Here is a 21,174-nt window from a genome sequence, read left to right as displayed (position 1 = left end):
TCAAACCAAGGATCTGAGTGCTTTACAAGCAGTAGGTGTAATGGGAATTCTGCCATTGACTTCAGCAGGGCCAGGCTTTCATCCATTCACTACTGCAAAAGCGCAAAGGATTAATGTGATCAAACTGATTCACTCTCAGATGTATGGAGGTTCTGAATACGTACGTTCACCTGATCCTGGACACAGCTGTCAGTCAGAACTACTCCAAGAATGAAAACCTATTTATGTTTTGGGCAGACTAATGTGCAGCCAGGAGTTGTCTGTATAATGACATTCTCCAACTGGCAGCTTTCTGTGGGAATCAAAACTCTGAAGGTGCTTTGCTAAAATGAGAGGGGAAGGCAACCTGGAGTTGCTAATCTACCAGCCGGGTTGTAGAGGAATGCAAACTCGCTCCCCTGTAACTACGGAGACAGCCAGGCTGCCTCTGTACACAGCAACAAGAACCATTTCCAAACATGAGCTGCCCCAGATCAGCTCTGGGCCTCCTGAAAGAGGCTACTGCGTATGCTGAGAAACAGCAGCGAGCCCCACCCCAACACAGGGAGCAGGATGGGGGGACAGCACAGACTGACAGCTGAGCAAAACTGGCTTTCCCACCAAGCCAGCCAGCCCTGCCAGTCCAGGCTAAGATGTGGGGGAATCTCTCAGAACGTTTTGCAGTGATGGATGTAACCTAATTTGTGAGGCACAAAGGCGAGGCAAGTCCTGAGTTACGTGGGCTGTATATGGCCTGGCTTGGCTGTCCATGGACTGCAATCAGCCTGGTTTGCTTGTTTACGCTAATCTGAATGAATGTGACACAGAGGTAGGGGCCCTTTGAGGTCAAGTTCTTCTGTGGCTGCGAGGAACTGATGGAAGGGCAAGGCTGTGGCCAGAGACACCTGTAGGAAGGTCTGTGATACTCAATGTGGCCAGTCAGCTCTCAGTGGTTCCTTGGGGCTAGGATTGTTCTTATCCAGCTGGTGCGAGGATCACTCTGACAACTAGAGGCAAAAGCAGCTGAGGGAACCAGTCGGCTTTGCTCTGGTGACAAATCTCACTGTGTCCATAACAAACCTTAGTGAAGTAGAAGAGTCCAGTCCTGGTCCCATGGGATGGACTGAGGGGGATTAACTGGCCTTCTACTCTGGCCTCTGTGAGCCCATGAAGGGGAAGAGTCCAGGCCCCAGATGAAATTGTTCACAGTGTCAAATGTTCCCGGTTTTCCAAGATTGCCCTGCAGCAGACATCCCTCTCAGATGGCTGCAGCCAAGTTGTCTACGGGCCAGAAACACTGACCGGCCTGCTCCTGCCCTCACTCCACTTCCTCTTACTGCAGCCCCCCCAGGGAGAACCCCTCTACTTCTGGGGCAGACCCAGATGGTGCCCCGGCTCCCTCTCTCCACCTGCAAGCTGTCCTTCCCGGGCCTGTGTCTCCTCTCTGTGAGTGGCTAAAGGAAATCCAGTGACTGTTGTTTCTCCAGGTCAATGCCTGTGCTTTCTCCACCGACCGGCTCCAGTGACAGCACTCTTCCTGTGGAACTCCAGAACTGGAGAGCTGCTCTGTGAAGTCAAATGTCAGCACGTCCCTGTAATATGGAGGCAGTGGGCTAGTGTCTGAAAATCAGGCTGCTGCCTCTGGCACTGACTCTCTATCCCTCAGGGCCTAGCCACACTAGGACCATTAGTGGTGTTAAAAGGGGTGTTATTGGTGGACAGTACTGTAGCCCCGATACCTACCTACTGCCCATGAAGATAGTGAGGATTAGTATTAAGGTGTGGCCAAATGGTTGACCATGCCATGGAGCAAATGTCTCCTTTAGAGCCAGGCTATCCCAAAAGAAAATGCTAACATGTTAGAGTGCCCAGCGCTGAAGTGGGGTCAGTTCACCCTGGCATCAGCTGTCACTGGTCTAGCCAGGCCATACATTGTCCTGGAGGTATGCATTCCACACCACCCAGCTTACAGCTTTAGAGGAAAGATATAAGGGGCTCTCCATCCAGGGGTATTTTCCTTTGCTTTCTCCTCTTCCTTGGCTTTAATTTTCATTGTTAAACATACGATGGCTTGGCTGTGTTGATTGCAGTCTGACCTGCCAGGCACCTGCGAAATTTAACAACTCAGGAGCAAGAATGCACTAACCCAGGAGTGTCTCTGCTGGGGCCTGCAGCAAGAATTTACAAGGGGCTGGAGAGCTGCACCTTGCTTTGGATGGAACCGAGAAGTCTGCAGCCAGAGTCCCCTTGAATACCAGGTGCAGCATGTAGAGATTTCAGGTGTGAGAGGTCACTGCCTGGACTGAGATGTAGCATTGCATGCTGGGACTTGTAGTCTCCAAGTCCACTCTTCATTTTAAAGATGAGCTTGCCCAATCTGTGAGCAGCACTGTCGGCCCTCGGGACTGAGACATGCACCCCTTCAGCTATACCCCCCTTTCTACACTCTCCCTAGGGCCAGTGAAAGACTGCAGGTTCTCGCCTGACTCCACCCTCTTTGCCAGCACCTCATGTAACTGCATGGTTCAGTGTGGGAAACAGCAACTGCTGATCGCCTCCATGTGCAGAAAGGTGTGTGCGCAACAGAGCCAGGGCTGCCAGCGTCAGACAGGGACATCTGTGACCAAAGGCTACAGCAAAAGGGCAGGGAGCTGATCTGATAAGAGAATAAACCCTGTGGGCCCAGGCTCTCAGAACCCTGCTGATTTCAGTAAGAATTGCCACTGTGTAACTAAGGGCAGAATCAGGCCCAGCCCTCCCGGCTGCTGAGGGTTACAAAAGGATGGTAGGTAGATCAGGGGAGTGTGGGAAGTGAATCATTCAAAGAAGGGGGAAAGCTCTTCTAGGTAGATGGGAAAAGGGCTTCTCCCTGCAATCATGTTTTGGAAACACTTTCAAAGCCAAAGACAAACCCGAGGATGTTCTCCAGCATTCTCTCTGAGCCAGGAATGAATGCCAGCCCTGGCAGGGATGGCTTACCTGGTCCCCACTAAGCCCCCACTTTGGACTAAGGTACGCAAATTCAGCTACATTAATAACGTAGCTGAATTCGAAGTACCTTAGTCCGAACTTACCGCGGGTCCAGACGCGGCAGGCAGGCTCCCCCGTCGATGCCGCGTACTCCTCTCGCCGAGCTGGAGTACCGGCGTCGACGGCGAGCACGTCCGGGATCGATCCCAGAACATCCATTGCCTGCCGCCGGACCCTCCGGTAAGTGTAGACGTACCCTTAGCAGAGCCAAGAGAGGGAGGAGTGTTGCAGCAGATAGATGGAAGGATTCCCCCGCCTATGTGAACACACGTGTTTGACAGGACAGAGATCTGGAAAGCAAAGCCCTAGGGCAGCTGGAGTGGTTCTACTCAGAAGCACTCACCAGACAGCGAGGGGGCACACAGCTGCCTCACACACTGTAGGGCTTTAGATTTCACGTGGCACTAGCATGGTTAATTAATGCAACACTGTCGAGCTAATACAAAGCGGTCAGTTAGCAGCCTCAACTGTATCCCTGTGCTAGGGCCATTCACAGCCCCTTCTCTTCATTAATGTGACACTGTCTGGTTTGTTACATTTCACACACAGTTACCCACTTGGTATTTTCCAGGTCACTGCAAGTGTGGAGACTGTATGCTTCAGCCTTGATTCCAAGCAGCTTCTGTCAGGGGCCTGGGACCACATGGCTATCCTGTGGGACACTCAGGTGAAGCAGGCACTCCTGCTGACTCTTGGAGATTCCTGCGTTCCATGCATGTTTAACACCCAAAAGCCAGGGAACAGGCTTCATTTTTGCAGATGGTGTTAAAGTAGTGGTGAGTACTCTTTTTCCTGTGTCCAAGGAAGGAAACAGCATTTTCCTGCCCCTTCAATTCAGAGCATTAACATTGTTTCTTCTGCTAATTTAAATGGCTGCTTAATGCACTGAAAGCTAATGTAAGTCCTCTGCACAGCAACAGAATCCCCTCACAGTATAGGGTTGGACTAGAAGACCTGCTAGAGGTCCTGCTGAGCATCCTCTAACCTGTTCTGATGTCAGTTTCAGAGAGGCATAAGGAATATCTTTGAAAGTGTAGCATGAGGTGCTATTTAACTGCCTGTAAAACTGCAGGAATTTGCGAGGACCAGCAAACCCCTGGGGGAGGGGAAGCTAGCCTTGTGACTTCTAGCTTAGAAGGGTTAGAGAGAGAGAGATTTCCAACTGCTGTTCACTTTTTGTCCCTCCAGTTAGGCCAGATGTTGAGGCTCTTCATGGGGCATGATGATGTTATGCAAAGTTGTGACTTTTCACTGAATGCTCAATATCTGGTAACTAGACCTCACTGTCCTGTCATCATCATCTAGCTACTGCCATGTGAATGATATGGCTAGTGACTTATAACATGATGAGACCTTTCAAATAGAAGATTCTATCCAGGTAGGCATTTATGCTGTGCTCATCGCTAGGGGATCTGACAACCTTACTGTCCAAGCCATTTAGCCAAAAGTGCACCCTTCTGAGGCTTGAATTGCATTCAGAAATGTTTAGATTTTCATTTGCATTACCAGCATGAACTTGTGTTATTTTCTTTTCTTGATAGTCTGGAATTTGCCTACAAAAATCAAGACAAACCCCAAGTAGGACATCAGGGCAATATTAGCTGTGTTTGCTTCGCTGTAGCAGGAATGCTGGTAAGAACTACTAGACTCCTCTCTAAATTACTTAGCTGTTATGGTTTATCATTAACATTATTTTATTGTGCACATATAGGATGTTTTATAAAACAAGTACCCTGGCCCAGGCACGGTACAATAAGACAAAATCAAATCCCAGTCTCCCTGCGCAGATGTCAGATTAGCAGCTATTACGGCAGGGCTCCTTCCCATGTTAAAGAATAGAGTAGCTGTAGCCCCCTAACAGGGTGATACCATAATGCAGTGGTGGGGGACAGTGCAGTAACCTTGGCATGGATTTTAGCACACCCTAGACAAGCCTTTACCCTAGTTAGAATTTATTCCAGCCTATGAATCCTTCAGAACTAGTGTGAGCAGCATGTATTAAGGAGAATCTTTCCCTTGAATTCACTAGGAGGTGGATCAGCCCTTGTGACGGAGTGGGAGTAGCATAAGGCTGACCCACCACGCTGTAAGATTCCCCCTATGGGTTAAACTGGGAGATAGTTAATTAAGGACTGGGTGCTTAGCCAGTTAACAAGGGAATTCAGCTCACGAGCTGGAGAGGGTTAAGGATACAGAAAGGGAGAGGAAAAGGATGGCTAAAGAAGCCCAGATCTCCTCTTCCATCTCCAGCCCCACTGTCCTGGGCCTAGGGTGGAGGTTGGGTAAATCCTTTCGCTAGGAGGACAACTATACAAGCCACTCTAAGTAAAGCACACTGGTGAACTTATGCAAGAGAGTGTGTGAGGATGGCTTGCAACATGAAACATGGTGTGGGGAAATGTATCCTGTGACACCTCCCTCAAGGGATAAAGAAACTAATGAGATCTAACTCAGACTGCACACTAGTGGTGCTGCATTATTTAAATAGCAGCTTGAAACGCTTCACTGTGTTACAGCTGAAGGGAACCCCTCCAATAGCAGCTCAGTGCTCTGGCTCTGCAGAACTCTCGACAGGAGAAAAATAAGCAATGTAGGAAAGCAAGCTTGGTTGGGTCTCTAACTGGCTGTTTTACAGGTGGAAGTGTGGGAATTTGCATGGCTCTTTAGCCCACCTATAAATGAAGACTGGGTACTGAGTGGAAGGGAGCCTGATCATATCCAAAGTACTGGTGATAATGTAGAACAGCATGGGTTATTCAAACAAGAAACATCATCAGTAAGGAAGTATGCTATACCTCTTTATGGGTGCAGGCTATCATGACAATGGCCTTTGAGGTGATGCCTGCTATCTGCTGGAGAAGGGAACTGTCACACATCTTGAAAGCTGCATTGCACCATAAAAAACACCATCTTCATATTACTGTGATTTTGTACATACCGTTGTACAAAAGGCCATCTTGCTGTCTTCCAACATGCAGCTGAAAGCTCTGTACAAAAGTCCTGTGGCTGTAGTGTCACTGACTAGCAGTGGAGGCCACACATCTTAGCTCCACAGGCACTATGAACCAACAATGGGACTGAAAGGAGCCTGCAAAGAGGTCTCATAAGTAGGGCTCTGTGTTTGTCATGGAGGTCGTGGAAGTCACAGAATCTGTGACTTCCTGCGACCTCTGTGACTTCTGTAGCGCCAGCGTGGCTGACCCCAGGGCTGCCTCCCCCCAAGATTCAATCAGGGATATTTATGATTTAAGTCATGGACAGATCGTGAGCTGGTTTTGTTTTGTTTTGTTTCTTTTGTTTTTGTTTGTTGTCCATGGCTTTTACTAAAAATACAAGTGATGAGTAAGGCTACGATTTAATAAGTAAGGGAATCTAGTTTTCAGAACCACCTACATGCCCACGATTTTTTGGTCTCACTGGAGACAAGCATACCTGCTAACTGATAAGGTCTTTATATAAAAGTACTACACGGAGAAAGTAACTGTAGTGAATATTCTGGAATATCAGGCATAGATAACTCAAGTTTCTGTGGATACATCAGTGCAGAAAGCTCAACCCAGACTGTCCCACCTTCACACAACAGAAGCACAAAGTAGGGATAAGTTCTGCACAGCCAAGAGCAGCGTTGACAATTTGCCAGGAGCAAAAGGAGCCCTCCATGCTTGTAATAAAAGAACCACCTCTTGGGAGCTATAAATCCTCAGCAGCATGCTGTGCTCTCTCAATTTCATTTCAGAGGGTTGCCAATCCTCTGAAATCAAGATTAAGATTGCAATAAGCTTTCAAGCCACACTTGAGCACCTGTTGAAAGTGAGGTGAATCTCCACATAATAGCCTAAGCATTACTAATAATGCTAGTAATTTTTAAGCATGAATTGTATGCCAAATGGTTTAGAGTGACAGGTATCATCAAAAATGGCTGTAGAGATATTTTTACTGGATATACTGGGGTTCATCTGAGCAATAACAGTAAGGAGTTCCAGCTGTACACTCACTGCTCAAAATAAGCTCTGGCAAAAGAGGCAGAGAGAAGAAGGGACCTCACTATGCTAATTTACCGGTACAGCGATCAGATCCTGCAGTGACTGACACTAGAGAAAATCTTAAAATAGAAAATCCTCTCAACTACTGGACACACACTAATTCACTCTGAGATGCCAGAAGTTAAATACTTCTGCCCCAAAACTTAAAAGCTTAGTGGATTCAGATATTTGCGAAGACTCATGTTTGCCTAAAACATTAGCATGTTCTTTATAGAGGACACCAGAGAAATCTAAACAGTTTTATAATGCAAATGGTGACAGAAATTAACTTTAGCATCTTCCAAGCTACACTAGCATAAAGCTCTCATGATCTCTAACTGAATCATTTCCCTCCATACAGTGTTATGAGTTCTGAACCAAATCCACACTATAAAACAAGTATCTATGCCTGTCAGTTTCCAAACAACTTGATGTTTAATGAGAAAAAGCTGGCCAATATAGACAGATCCATAGTATGCAAAAGGTTTATGCCTTAACAGCAAACTTCCGGACAGGGTACAGGCGCTCTTTTCGCTGCTGTTTTTTGGTCTTCAAACTTTCTTCGTACTTATTTAATCTGCGGCGCATGGCACGAGTCTTCTTCGGCCGTAGGTCAAGAGGCTTGTACTTTTTGCCCTGTTTTCAAAAAAATAACAAATGAGCCTCAAAAGTGGTTGTGTGTTGTTTTTTAAAGCAGACTTTACCCTTGCCACTGCATCCACGCTGTTCAGTAATCTGCCAAGGATCTGAGTGTGTACAAGTACAGAAAGCTGTCCTGCCCGTTGGTACTGCATGGAGAGCAGGGGCTAAAACTTCCCTATGCCGTTCGTGCGTATGACACACTTTCTCCACTAGGAAATGGCTTTACACTACTCAACAGCTGGGAGGGTACCAACCATCAGTCACTACCAGCCGTTTTACCAGACAGGACTGCAGCCTAAAGTTGGGTGATTCCTGATTTTATTAATCCCAGGAGTCTGCCAGTACCTCTGGAAGTATTCACTTGGTGACCTGCTCTAGATAATCCTGGTGTACAGCAAAGAACGTGGCCCATGAGAAATAACACACTGCTATGGGGAAAAAACCTGTTCCAGTGTTCTCAGTGACTTCATCCCTCAAGACTGCCAATCTTTATGAACGTATTTTCCAACAGAGCACTTAGATCTGTGCCTACTGGAAAGCACACAAAGCCAGATAACAGAGTTACATGCTGTCCAGTAGAAGAATCCTTTAGCAAGAACAGATTCACACTGCATCTACTCAATTCAGAGCAGTGCTGGGGTTAGTCTTGCAATAAACAGTATTTTGAAAAGGGACCATTATAATATGAGATTAATGTTATACCTTTCCCAGGATTAGAACATTTGAAACAAAATCTCATTTGCAGAATTATTCTTGCAACTAGCTGGGTCTCTTGCCTCACAACTCTATCCACATATCTCAAAAATGTCCAGAAAGGAATGTAAGGTAGGGCCTAACAAAGTACAAAGTTTGGACTTACTTTGTAAAATTTCCTCAGGTTCTCTTTCTGGGTCTGGTTGATGACAGTCAGCACTCTGGCAATGGATTTGCGGACAACCCGGCTGCAGAGAGTAAAGAAACAGGCCTCAAAACACAGACAATAAAAGGCTTAAAACTAGCAAGTACTTTAGAAAATATGTAAGAGGAACTATAGAATTGGGATAACGGAGGCACTACTTGAGAATTATTTCTTACTATATTCAAGACATAGTAGTCATTTTACTCTTCTTTAACAATTAGAATCTTACCACCCTGGAGCTTCCCCTCTACCCAAACACTAAACTAACTCCTTTTCTCCTGTCTAGTCCACATTTGTTTCCTCCTCTGCCCCCCTTGCTTCTCTTCAGTGCTACCTACTCTCAGGACAAGGATGTCAAGTATCAGGGGGTAGCCGTGTTAGTCTGTATCTACAAAAACAACAAGGAGTCTGGTGGCACCTTAAAGACTAACAGATTTATTTGGGCATAAGCTTTCGTGGGTAAAAACCTCACTTCTTCGGATGCATCCGAAGAAGTGAGGTTTTTACCCACGAAAGCTTATGCCCAAATAAATCTGTTAGTCTTTAAGGTGCCACCAGACTCCTTGTTGTTTCAAGACAAGGATGGTATTGCTACATCATATATCTCAAATGTGCCATATCAACAAGAAGTAGCCTGTCTATATTAGGTGAAAAAACTGTTACAGCGATATCAGTTGTAAATAGTACATAAGAATGGCCGTACTGGGTCAGACCAAAGGTCCATCCAGCCCAATATCCTGTCTGCCGACAGTGGCCAATGCCAGGTGCCCCAGAGAGAGTGAACCTAACAGGCAATGATCAAGTGATCTCTCTCCTACCATCCACCCCCACCCTCTAACAAAGAGAGGCTAGGGACACCATTCCTTACCCATCCTGGCTAATAGCCATTAATGGACTGAACCTCCATGAATGTATCCAGTTCTCTTTTAAACCCTGTTACAGTCCTAGCCTTCACAACCTCCTCAGGCAAGAAGGCAAGTAATGCTCCCTTCCCCTTGCAACAGGCTCAGTGTGTGCCCACAGCGTAGCCTATGGCTGGGGTTAGATGAGGGCTGAAGCACCTGTAGGCTAAAGTAACCCTGGAGCCAGGGGCCCTGGAGATTCCCCACCTTGAGGCACAGCACTGCGAGACAGAGGCGGGAGTTCTGATAGGCCCCCACTCCCCCCCGCAGGCTTACGGCCAGGCCCCTAAGTGGGAGCGCAGAGCGAGCGTCCCCCGGGGCTTGGACTTACATCTTGGACAGCTTGGAGGCGGCTCCGCCAGTCACCTTGGCCACCCGCAGCTGGGACAGCTCCACCTTCAGGTCATCCAGCTGCTTCAGCAGCTCCTCCTTCTTCTTCCCTCGCAGGTCACGGGCCTTGATCTTAGCCTGCCCAGGAGAGCGAGAGCCCGCTCAGAACCAGGCCGGCCGGCCGCCTCCCCCGAGCCCAGCCCTCAGACCCCAGCCGGCTGCCGCCTCAAAGCCAGGCCCGGGCCCGCCGCCCCCCAGCCTTCCCCCGGTCCCCTCCCCAGCCTTCCCCCGGGCCCGGTCCGGCCCGCCCCTCTCCCGAGCTGGCCGCCCCTCGGAGCCCAGGGGCCATCCAGCGCGGCCTAGCCCCAGCGTCAGCTCCGCGGCCCCGGCTCCCCCGCTCCCGGCCTGTGCCGGCAGCTCCCGCGCGAGGGACTAGCCGAGCCTCGGGGGGACCGGCCGGGCCTACGGACACTCCCGGGGGCCGCCTCTCCCCGCGGATGGCTCCGGATTAGAGCTCGAGGGGTCCCAGCCGCAGAATCGACTTACCATGTCGGCAGCGGCTCGGAGCGAAAGGACGGAAGCCGAGCGAGGCCAGAAGTTAGAACGCGAAAGAGCCTGACTGGGCGAGATCAACCAATCCGGTCTCACAGTGCAGGGGTGATGGGAGGAGCCGGCGCACTGCAACTCGCCCCCTGCAGACTCGCAGCGCAATGGTACAGCCAGAGGGGCGGGGTGGGAGTCCTGGGGCTGCTGGCCCTAGAAGTCGTTCATCTATGCCAGGGGTAGGCAACCTATGGCACGCGTGCCAAAGGCGGCACGCGAGCTGATTTTCAGTGGCACTCTCACTGCCCGGGTCCTGGCCACCGGTCCGGGGGGCTCTGTATTTTAATTTAATTTTAAATGAAGCTTCTTAAACCTTTCTAAAACCTTATTTACTTTACATACAACAATAGTTTAGTTATATATTATAGACTTCTAGAAAGAGACCTTCTAAAAACATTCAAATGTATGACTGGCATGCGAAACCTTAAATCAGAGTGAATAAATGAAGACTCGGCACACCACTTCTGAAAGGTTGCCGACCCCTGATCTATGCACTGATGTTACTGTATAGCAATCCTAGCAATTGCTGCCATTATCATAAAATCAACCAATATAATAAGTATAGTAACGACCAAGTAATTATATTGCATGAGGCTGGGATTCTGCAGTGGCTCTGCATATGGGCAGGCCCAGGGCTTCAATGGGGCTCTGCATGGATCCCTTGCATGATCAGGTCCTGTGTCTCTTAGGGCATGTCTACACTAGCCACGGGCAGCGATCGATCCAGCGAGGGTCACTTTATCATGTCTAGTATAGACGCGATAAATCAACCGCCGATCGCTCTAGCGTCGACTCCGGTACTCCACCTCAAGGAGAAGCACAAGGGGAATCGATGGGAGAGCGTCTCCCAGCAACACAGCACAGTGAAGACAACGCAGTAAGTAGATCTAAGTACGTCGACTTCAGCTACGTTATTCACGTAGCTGAAGTTGCATAACTTAGATCGATCTCTCCCCATAGTGTAGACCAGCCCTTATACTCGGATTGATCTGTGAGTATCTAATGTAACAGGTAACAGGTAACAGTAGCTCTCAAGATACATGTACCATAACTACCGCTCTGTAACATTCCATGTTATAATGCCTGGCTGATAATCAGACCTGATCACTAGGGCCTTAGAGAGTAAGAGGTTAATGCTGTCTGAGGATACTGTGCAAGGCACTGATGTGACCCACTGTAAAGACAATTAAAATGCTAAAATCCATGAATGTCATCACTGTGGTAATGCTGACCCATCTTAACTGGGTAGTGTCAACTTGAAAATCATGCTTCTTTCTGAAAATGGTGTTCCTCCTATTATTAATGGGACATCTGAGGCCCTGAACCTGTAGATATTTCCAGATGGGTAGACCAAGGGTCTCCTCATGGGTACAGGATCTACCTGCATGGATCCAATTGTGAGATTGAAGCTTTAGGTTGATGTAACAGAGATCAGAGAAAAATCTATTTTCTCAGTTTGTATTTGTGCATTTGACAAGCATCATAAAAACAGTATCCAGTTTGTGCCATCTTCATCATGCCAGAACAACCCGAGAACTGAATGTTTAAAATTATCTGAATGGTCAAAAGGTGAAGCATGAAGTAGAACCAGTCTATCTCGGTGTGACCTTAGACCACACACTGAGTTACCATGCCCACCTGAAGAAGACAGCAGCTAAAGTTAAGACGCACAATAATCTTCTTAGCAAATTGGCAGGTTCGTCATGGGGTGCTTGTGCTCCAACTTCGCGGACGTCAGCTCTTGCCACCTCGTACTACGCACCAGTTTGGAATCGATCGTCACACACCAAACTGGTGGATATGCAGTTACATGCTGCCATGCGTATTATCTCTGGCACCCTGCGTCTGACTCCATTCCCATGGCTTCCAGGTCTGAGCAATATTGCTCCTCCTCATATCAGATGAGAGGTTGCCATTGGCAAGTTACTGGAGAAAGTACACACCAACCCAAGCCTGCTGTTGTACAATGACCTTTTAAAACCACCAGCTGAACATTTGCTGTCACGTTGCCCATTATGGTCTCATCCGCCATGCCAGGCTGTTAGGGCGGAAACACTCTGGCGAGAGGAATGTATATCTGTTATAATCCCCAACCAGTCCCTCATCACCGACCCCACAATTTGACCTCCTGGTTTTGACCTGCCCCATCGCCAATGGTCCCTGTTGAAGAGGTTCCGGACCGGGCAAGATCTCTGTGCAGCCAACCAGCATCGCTGGGGCCGTTGTGACAGCCCTTTGTGCAGCTGTGGGCAACACAGACAATGCACATTGCCGATGAATGCCTGCTGACTAGGTTCAGCGGTGGCCTAAAAGAACTGCATCATGCCACGGAAGATGCCATCGCTTGGCTAGACGACTATGCACACGATAAATAAAATTCTCCAGCTGTTTGTGTGTCTTTCTTGAGCAGTAGGGATCAGGCAGCCCCCCGTGTAGGCAGACTCCAGGTGCAGTTCTTCCCCTCCCCACACGGTGGCGCCCCTGCCTCCCGCACAGCCGCTCCTGTCCGTATCTAAGCAGCAAGAGCCATACTCGCGGTTTCAACCTATCCTGCTAGGGAGATGGCATGAGAGTGACGGGGGCTGCAGCCAGTCAGAGAGCGGAGTCGCCGAGCGACGAGCCAATTAGAACCTGGAAAGGGCGGGGCAAGTCCGCCTCCCAGACTAGTGTGAGGCGGCATCCGCACTCCCCCGGCACCGAGCGGCAGCGCTAGCGGTAGGAGCAGCTTCGCCGCGGAGCTGGCGGAGGCGGCGCGGATGGTGAGAGGAGCCGCCCGGCAGCGCCTGCCCCGCACTGGCCCGGCCTCCAGGTGAGGGGCGCCGAGTGCGCGCGCGCGCACGGGGGCTCCGGCCCGGCGGCAGGAAAAGCGCGTAAAGCCCCCCCCCGGCCTGGCCCCCCGCCCTGTAACCCCCGACTCTCCTTCCCCCCCGTAACGGCCCGGGACCCCCGTCTCCCCCCCCGCCCCGTAACCCCCGACTCTCCTTCCCCCCCGTAACGGCCCGGGACCCCCGTCTCCCCCCCGCCCCGTAACCCCCGACTCTCCTCCCCCCCCGCCCTGTAACGGCCCGGGACCCCCGTCTCCCCCCCGCCCCGTAACCCCCGACTCTCCTCCCCCCCGCCCTGTAACGGCCCGGGACCCGCGCCTGGCCCCCTACCTGCCCCCCCGCCACTCTTACCCCCCGCTCTGTCCCTCCTGACCCGAGCTCTTGTTGCCCTGTGCAGTGCCCCCTGCTGTGCCTTGCCCGGTCCCTCCCCCCCGGCCTCACCAGCCCCCCTGGACCCCTTCATCCGTGAGCTCCTGGGGACCCGGCCCGTGCTCAGAGCCAACCCACTGCTGAACGATGCCAGGGAGGGCAGGGCGGACCCTGGAGTGTGTTGCCTGGAGCCTGTTCCCCCTCTGCCCTTCCTGGTGCTCGTTCCCCTGGCCCCCCAGGTCACTGCCTTCTTTCTCTTTCCCACCTCCAGAACAGGCCTGGTGGAGAAGCCTTCTCGCAAACGGAAATCCAGGTAAGATGGTGATTTCCCATCCCCCTCCTTTACTTTGGTGATGGCTGACTCTGTGGATAGGCAAAATAGACCTTCTTCCACACCATGCCTCATTGCTCTCACAGACGCTTCTACAGAGCCTCCTGCTACAAGATCAGGCTCAGCCTTGGTGTAAGCAGGAGCGAAGCACATTGAAATCAAGGGGAGTTGTGTCCCAGTGTGTGCAGTCAAAAAATGAACTGCTCTGTTAGCTCAAGAGACCCTGGCTTCCCCTAGCCAAGTGACATGTCTGTGAATTTCCTAGGAGAGGGTGGGGGGATTGTAAAATGGTGTCAAAAGCTGCAGAGCAAGGCAGATAGTGCATTGTAGTGTATGTACCTAATGCAGGTGATAGAAAAACACACATAGGAGAAAATCAATTCTTTGTTTGAGAAGATCTTGAGTATCTAAGAACCATAGAAGTGATTCTAAAGGCAACAGGGGTTTTCTTTCCCACTCCATATGTATATATCTCTGGAGGTGCCAATAGGGAGATGCCTTTACTTGCATTTAGCATGCAAGTTTCTGTGTCTGTTTATTCAGCCAGAAGAGAAATGTCTGCAAATCTCTGCTGCTGCCTTGTTCTGTGCACCTAGCCACCTTTTTGGAGGCTAGTTTTCCCTTGCTCTCAACATTTAATTTCTGAGGAGAGGGAAGGGGAGTCTGTTGTTGGTCTGGAATATTCTCCAGATTCTGTCTGGTTCAGTGTGGGTTTCATGGCTCTTTTCACTTGATGGTTTCTGCTTTGTTACAGCCTCTGACAGCAGGAGTCTAAAAGTGTTAGTGTTTTGTAGGGGGGAAGGTTTGACAATGGGAAACATACACAACAGTCCGAATACTGACATGCATGAGAACTTTGTGTGTAAATATTTTATTCCTGCAGTCTCCAGACTGATTAGTATAGAGTGAGTGGTGCTGGCCCATTTCCTTTTCCATCTGCTAAATTGCATTAAAAGAGGCCACGAATAATTTCCTAATTTTTTATATGCAAGTAGCTGCTGTGGATCTCCCAGGAATGTCATGTGAAGGCAAGTAACAGAGAAGATAGTTTGTGCCACAGTGAATTGGAAGGGAGGTTGTCTTAGAGACAGTGTCTCTACTAAGGTGTGGGCCACCCTATGGAAAAAGTTTAGGTGCCCCTTACTTGCTTTCTTCCTCCTGTGTCTGCTGTTCATGCTTTGAACTCCTGCAATACTGCTGTGCCTTAAGGACTATTAAAACGAATTCCATTTTCATCAGTTGATAGGATGCCCAATGGGTTTTGGGGCTAGGCTGTACAGACCGACAAAGTCAGTTCAGCAAGGTTCACTTCCTTAGTGTGTGGAGAGAGATTTGGGTGGGGAAGGGAGATGGAAAAGCTGCACATGTGTGTTGAGAATTTTATTCACAAACAAACAGAAATATTTATAAATAAGCTTGTTAATAGTTTTGTGTTGTGCAATGTTATTGCTTCTCTCTCTCTCTCCCTTACTTACTGTAAGAATAGTGGTGACAAAGGGCTTGATCCTGAACACTTGACTCAGTCCAAACTCCATTGATCCAAGGGTCTGACTCTGATCTCCTGCCATTGAGAATAGGAAGTTACTCCACCAAAGTCTATTGAGTTGCAGTGGTAAAAAGCTTTGGGGGCTAGTTCTTACTTGAGTCTTATACTTAGGACTTGTCTCCACTAAGGAAATGTAGTAAAAATTTCCTAATGTAGTTAACATAATTTCAGTTCCACTGGTGGGAGCCCTCCTATAGATTGGGGGCAGACAGCTGCTGGCATTCTAAATGCCTTGCCATGTAGGCCTGCTCTGTGCTGGGTTAAACAATATAGCAATTAAAATCTCTGCGTACCCAGGAACCCCCTGTCTGCACTGTCTCTCTCACCAGTGCTACCAGCAACAAAGCTGAAATGGTAATGGCAGTCGTGGGGAATTTTAGCAAACATATCCTAGTGTAGAGACAGCCACAGTGGTTTACAGAAGCAGCTACTCTTGAGTGCATTTACTGACCTTACATGAACACAGTTGCATAAGAGTTGTAACTTTCATTGCTCAGTCCATTGAATGCGTAAGTGATTAGGAACCTTAGCATCACACCTGACTGTAGATTAGATTTGTGGAAAAGGACATTTAATTTTTATCTGAGATTAATCGGCCCGCTCCTTCCTGGCCTGCCCCCACTCTTTGAATGGTTTGGGGAGTCTTTGTAAGCCAAGCAGTATTTTATTTTAATTGGAACAAACATTGAGTCACTTAATGACAAGCAAGAGCATCATTCTCTATCAGTCAGGGCTGCCAAAATAATGCAGATAGGATACACAACTACAGCAGCCAGCTACTACACTACAGAAAACGAGGATCTCTTTACAGAAACCATTTGTGAGGAAAGGAGAATCTGAAAGTTTTTTTGTCTCTCAAATTGTGTTACAGAGAAAACCAGCTATTGTAATATTGGTCTTTGCTGGAAACTGCTGGAATTCTACTGAAAATCAATTTCCCAACTAAATGTGGGAAGCCTTCCTCCCTTCCCTCACCGAGACAACTAACTTGGTTAAGCTGTAACTGTAGAGACATGTGAAGATAATGACACCCTGTTAATGTTCCCAACATCTCACGTGAAAGGTCAGATCTATATTGATATAATGATATATAACAATGATATAAGCCTATAGCAGTTGGATGGAGAAATGGGTACCTTATTTGAATTATGTTGTCTGTTTCTATATTGCTATTATTTATAAAGCATCCAAAGTTTGCCAAGTGCTTTACAGACAAATAGGGAGACAGAGTCCCTGTGCTAAGGAGTTTGCAACCTGTTTCAGTTCTAAAAACACTTTGTCTGAAAAACAGCATTGGAAAAATAACTCTTTGCCAGAGGGCTGTGCTATATAAATGTACCATTAAAATGTTAGACACTTAAGAATGATAACTCCATGCATACCAAACTGCAAATTTTTGTCTTGCTAGTGGGGCTCTGGTCTATGATTGGGGGTCACTGCCGCACGACTTCTGCTCGCAGTGTACACCATTTTTACGCTGGTTTAGCTCCACTGACTTTAATGGAATTGTGACTTTCACTAGAGTGAAAGAGGAGAATCGTACTCTGTGTGTAGTATGAATTTGATAATCTGGATTCATCATTTTGCTGGCTCATCTGTTATGCGTGGGGACATGAGGCAGTGGGAGAGGAATTCCAATATGAAAGAGTCTGAAATTTCCTGAGAGGAGGCTAGTTCGCAAATGTTTAAAATTAACCACTGTCTAATGTTGTACTTTAAAATGAACAGTGAAGTAAAATCCAAAAGCTGTATTGTGGATGTGGTGTGGCACTCTTCGCAGTGCCCTAGAGAACACTCTGATGGAAGGAAATCAGGGCTGTGCAGGCAAAACTCCCCCTATTCATTTCTCTGGAAATCTTGATTGTTGCAGAAATCAGGTCTTGGGTCTGTAACGTAGGTTACTTGTATAAGAGGGGTAGCCGTGTTAGTCTGTATCCACAAAAACAACAAGGAGTCCGGTGGAACCTTAAAGGCTAACAGATTTATTTGGGCATAAGCTTTCGTGGGTAAAAAACCCCACTGCATTGCATCTGAAGAAGTGGGTTTTTTACCCAGGAAAGCTTATGCCCAAATAAATCTGTTAGCCTTTAAGGTGCCCCCGGACTCCTCATAGGTTACTTGCCATGAGTATGCAAGCTCCACTCTGGGGGTGTGATTTCAAGCAACCCGCTGTACTTCTCTGTTCTTAGCCTACTTGTTCTGGCACAAGGGGGCAGCATAAAAGGATGGTCTGAGAGAAGCACAGAGGGTCAAGCAGAGGTCTGCTTCCATAAAGTGTGCTAATTAGCTGCCTACATAAATATTACCTAGCTATTTACATATGCCAAGGGAGCCCAGTAGGGTCCTGTAATTGGATTCAGTCTGGTTCCCGCAGGATGTTGGGCAGAAAGGGAAGAATGTGATCCCAAAAAGTCTCAGTGGGGAGACTGCCTCTTTTGAAGTCTTGTTAATTATTACTGTTATTGTAATAGAACAAAGACCAGACACTGAATTTCGTGATGTAATTAAACCTTCCCTGTGCTCCAGCTTCTGCAATCATAAGGATTTCCCTGCTTGGTGGTAAAGAATTGGTCTAGAAATGATTTCTGATCTGGAGAGTGAATCTCCAGGACACTGATATACTCTGCACATGATTCTCATGCATTACTTTCTCTCCTCTCTGACCTGGAGGGAGGGCAGCAAACCAATCTGATGGCTCTCTTTGAGCTCGTACTGTTTTCTCCTGTCTTAATGGAGTACAGTTCCAGTTGGAAGGCAGCCACCAACACCCTTGCTGAGAATGCTAACAAGATGTAGGATGATATGATTACTGCCCTCTAGTTCAGGAGCTGGCCTGATGTGCCACTTGGGCTATCTAGGCAATAATCCAACTTGCTGTGAGTACATTTCCTAATGATCTAAGCAGCATTAGCACCATGTTATGTGGTATTATAGCAGCGTCTCTGGATTGAACTAGTGTCTGTATATCAAAGGGTTAAACCGTCAGTAGCTTTCTGAGGAAGCAAAAAAAAAACCTATCCTGTAACTCAGATGCTTTCCAGGAACTTGGCTCATGTGAGAGGCATGTGCTTTTCCACACTGCTTTAGGTGATGGCTTAGTTCAAGGGGCCCAGAACTGGCTCACCCAACAGTTGTTGGCAACTTGCCACCTAATGTGCATAAAATAGAACTGACTGTGACCCCCCCCCATCCCCCAATCTCTAATGCGGAGGGAGAGATCTGAGATCCGATTTGCCTTGCTCTAGCTCTGCTTGGCTGTGTGGGTTGAACTGGGCATGCTGTTTAGGCTGTAGAGACTGTGATAAAGCCCCATGGACTTTATTGAGCTCTAAGGCTGCAGTTTGGTGGTTTGTCATTTTAACGTACTCAACCCTTGCTGTACTTCAGCCTCCTGTCTGCCTTCTAGCCTGTTCCCCCTTCACCCCCTGGTTTCATGGAGTGCTCCAGACCTGAGCAGAGTAGTGGTTTGTTTAAGACTACTGCTGTGATCTTGTGGCTTGTGTGTTTTCTTGAGTATGTGGCAAAATTCACTACTGACACTTCGCTGCAAAAAAACCCACAGAATAGTTCAGTTTGATGTGCCAAGGTATTTACATTTCACAGTCTTCAACAGAGGATGGTGTTGGTTTTTCGCAGACTAGATTGCTCAGACATTCTTTTCTTTCTTTCACTTACCAGCATCCTAAGTTAGCATTTATGATTATTGGTATTACAGTAGAGCCTAAGAGCGCCAGTCATGGGTTGGTACCTTGTTGCATTAGATGCTGCATGAACACATGAGATGGTTCCTGTCCTAAAGATATTAGGATGTAACTTAAATTACTAACATAGTGCAGCATTGGATGTGGTATGACACTTACAATGCTTGTGATCAAATTGCTGGTGACAGGGCAGCACACTCCTTTCCAACCATTTTCAGCAAGAACATCCTAAATCAATGTGTTTTAAAACCCCAGATCTCCTTTGAACCATCCACTGGGGCTTCCTAGGCCTCTGATCCAGAAACTGGCTGCTTCAGTGACTGATTTATTTTTATTAACATGCTGGTAATTAATTTGGTATGAGGGAAGAGCGGGGACCTGCTGTGGGGACATCTTTGGACTTTGCCTCTTGTATTCAAGATAGAAAAGGGGTCATGAGCTGCAGTGAATGGGAGAGTGTGGAGTGCACAGACTGGACTAATGTGGAACAAATTGCCACAGGCAGCAATGTAAGGAAGAGAAAGTGTATGGGAGGGAGCTGGCTAAATCCTTGCATGGGAAGTGAGAGGATGTAGTGTTGTAGGCAATTTAATTTCATTCTAGAAGAAAACCAGTCCAGAAAGGACCTGACTTCCAACAGGCCAGGGTGTGGAGACTTAGTTGAGGCTAAAATTCTAGAGCTGACTCTCCATTCTTGAAATTAGATTAATTAAAATATGAAAACACATAAGAGGCAAGTTAGGCCCAGCCACAACTTGTCTTGGGACAAATAAGATCAGGTGAGTGAGCTGTGGGGATGCTGGATGTTGGCTAGAATCAGCTCTGGGGTGGGAATGTGATGCAAAGTGTCGTGTTGGAGGGGGTGCTGCAGGTCCTCTTGACAGCCCTCTTCAGTGGGTGAGAAAGGGAAGAAATTTAGAAAGGAGCCATTCTCATGCAGTTTCTGACAGGTCTTGAGTTATAGCAAAATAAACAAACCAGTGTGTGCTGCACAGGTGAGAGCCTCCACCTGCTAAGGGTGAGTCTTGCATTCTGCAAGACACTGTCTCTTGGGTGTTTGTCTGGAAACTTGAGCTCATGTTTACTTGTGAAGCAGGAGAGCTCTGATGCTTGTGCGCTGATTTAAATGGAACACTTGTGATGAAATAGCCCTGGGAGGCAGTTGCTGTTCAGAATGACCTGGCCAGTAAGATTTTATTTTTTTTTTTCCTCTTTTTAAATAGAAAAGCTGAATTCTCATTTGGATCTTCTTGCAGAATGCTTTTTTTAGAAATAGGTAAATGTGAATGTACTATTAATAACCTAAAATACAGCATAATGGGCTCAGAATGATTAAAGCTGCTTGGACAGATTCACGCTGGTACTAGCTTCTCAGTGACTGTGTTTGTTTTATCCATGTGTGCTGTTCTCCACATTCTAGGTACAGTTGTATAACTAGCACTCTGGTGTATTAAACAGTTAACTTGGCATTTCTGCTTATAGTAACGAAGAGAATCAACATATCAAGCATCTTGTATTACCCATGGCTGATGGTTATAAGTTGTTGGATGATGTTGTGTTCCTTGGATGCAACATTACAGAAGTGCAGCGAGCCTTACTTGCTCTGATGTATTATCCTTGCTACCTTTTTGTGAGGTAGGTGATTACTATCACCATCTTATAGACAGGGAAGATGAGACCGAGAAATGACCCCAGGTCACACAGTTAGTTGGGGCAGAGCTGGGGATATTGAACTGTTCTAAAATCTAGAAGGACATGGTGACCAGGAAGAATCAGTTCAATTCACTACAGATAAACAAAAGGAAGTATTACTGTATCAGGTAATTTTAAATACAAAGCTTGTTTTGATAAACCTTTTCTATATGTGCAGCATATTTAAGGTAGTTTATTTAAATTAAAAGTTTTTGTGTATTTTCATTGATTCTAATTACCATCCAAAGAGAGCTCGACATGCATCACAAGTAAAAATTAATTTAGAAAATAAGACATCCATCAT

At 47.5% G+C, this 21,174-nt stretch overlaps 2 protein-coding genes across 2 annotated transcripts in view; one reads left to right on the top strand and one right to left on the bottom strand.

Moving 5' to 3' along the window:
• Nucleotides 1–7,443: 7,443 nt before the first annotated feature.
• Nucleotides 7,444–10,484, bottom strand: RPL35 (ribosomal protein L35). The gene is made up of 4 exons (XM_065418641.1): nt 10,350–10,484; nt 9,805–9,941; nt 8,533–8,614; nt 7,444–7,667 (listed from the first exon to the last, which is right to left on the bottom strand). Exons 1-4 carry the CDS (start codon nt 10,350–10,352, stop codon nt 7,518–7,520), a joined length of 372 nt encoding a protein of 123 aa, XP_065274713.1. The 5' UTR covers nt 10,353–10,484; the 3' UTR covers nt 7,444–7,517.
• Nucleotides 10,485–13,162: 2,678 nt separating this feature from the next.
• The window catches only part of SCAI (suppressor of cancer cell invasion), a 91,753-nt gene continuing 83,741 nt past the window's right edge, over nt 13,163–21,174 (top strand). The window contains exons 1-2 of the mRNA XM_065418974.1: nt 13,163–13,215; nt 13,872–13,913. Coding sequence (XP_065275046.1) covers nt 13,163–13,215; nt 13,872–13,913 — 95 coding nt within the window. The remainder of the gene's footprint in view (nt 13,216–13,871; nt 13,914–21,174) is intronic.

The sequence above is a fragment of the Emys orbicularis genome, chromosome 18, assembly GCF_028017835.1.
Source record: "Emys orbicularis isolate rEmyOrb1 chromosome 18, rEmyOrb1.hap1, whole genome shotgun sequence".
In the NCBI taxonomy this organism is placed as follows: Eukaryota; Metazoa; Chordata; order Testudines; family Emydidae; genus Emys; species Emys orbicularis.
This window is presented reverse-complemented; position numbering and strand designations above follow the sequence as displayed.

Excerpts from the sequence above, each read along its gene's own strand:
- RPL35 (XM_065418641.1), bottom strand. Across the intron at positions 8,615-9,804 it reads GCCTCCAAGCTGTCCAAGAT|CCGGGTTGTCCGCAAATCCA; the intron begins GTAAGTCCAAGC and ends TACTCTCTGCAG. Across the intron at positions 7,668-8,532 it reads ACCTGAGGAAATTTTACAAA|GGCAAAAAGTACAAGCCTCT; the intron begins GTAAGTCCAAAC and ends TTTTGAAAACAG.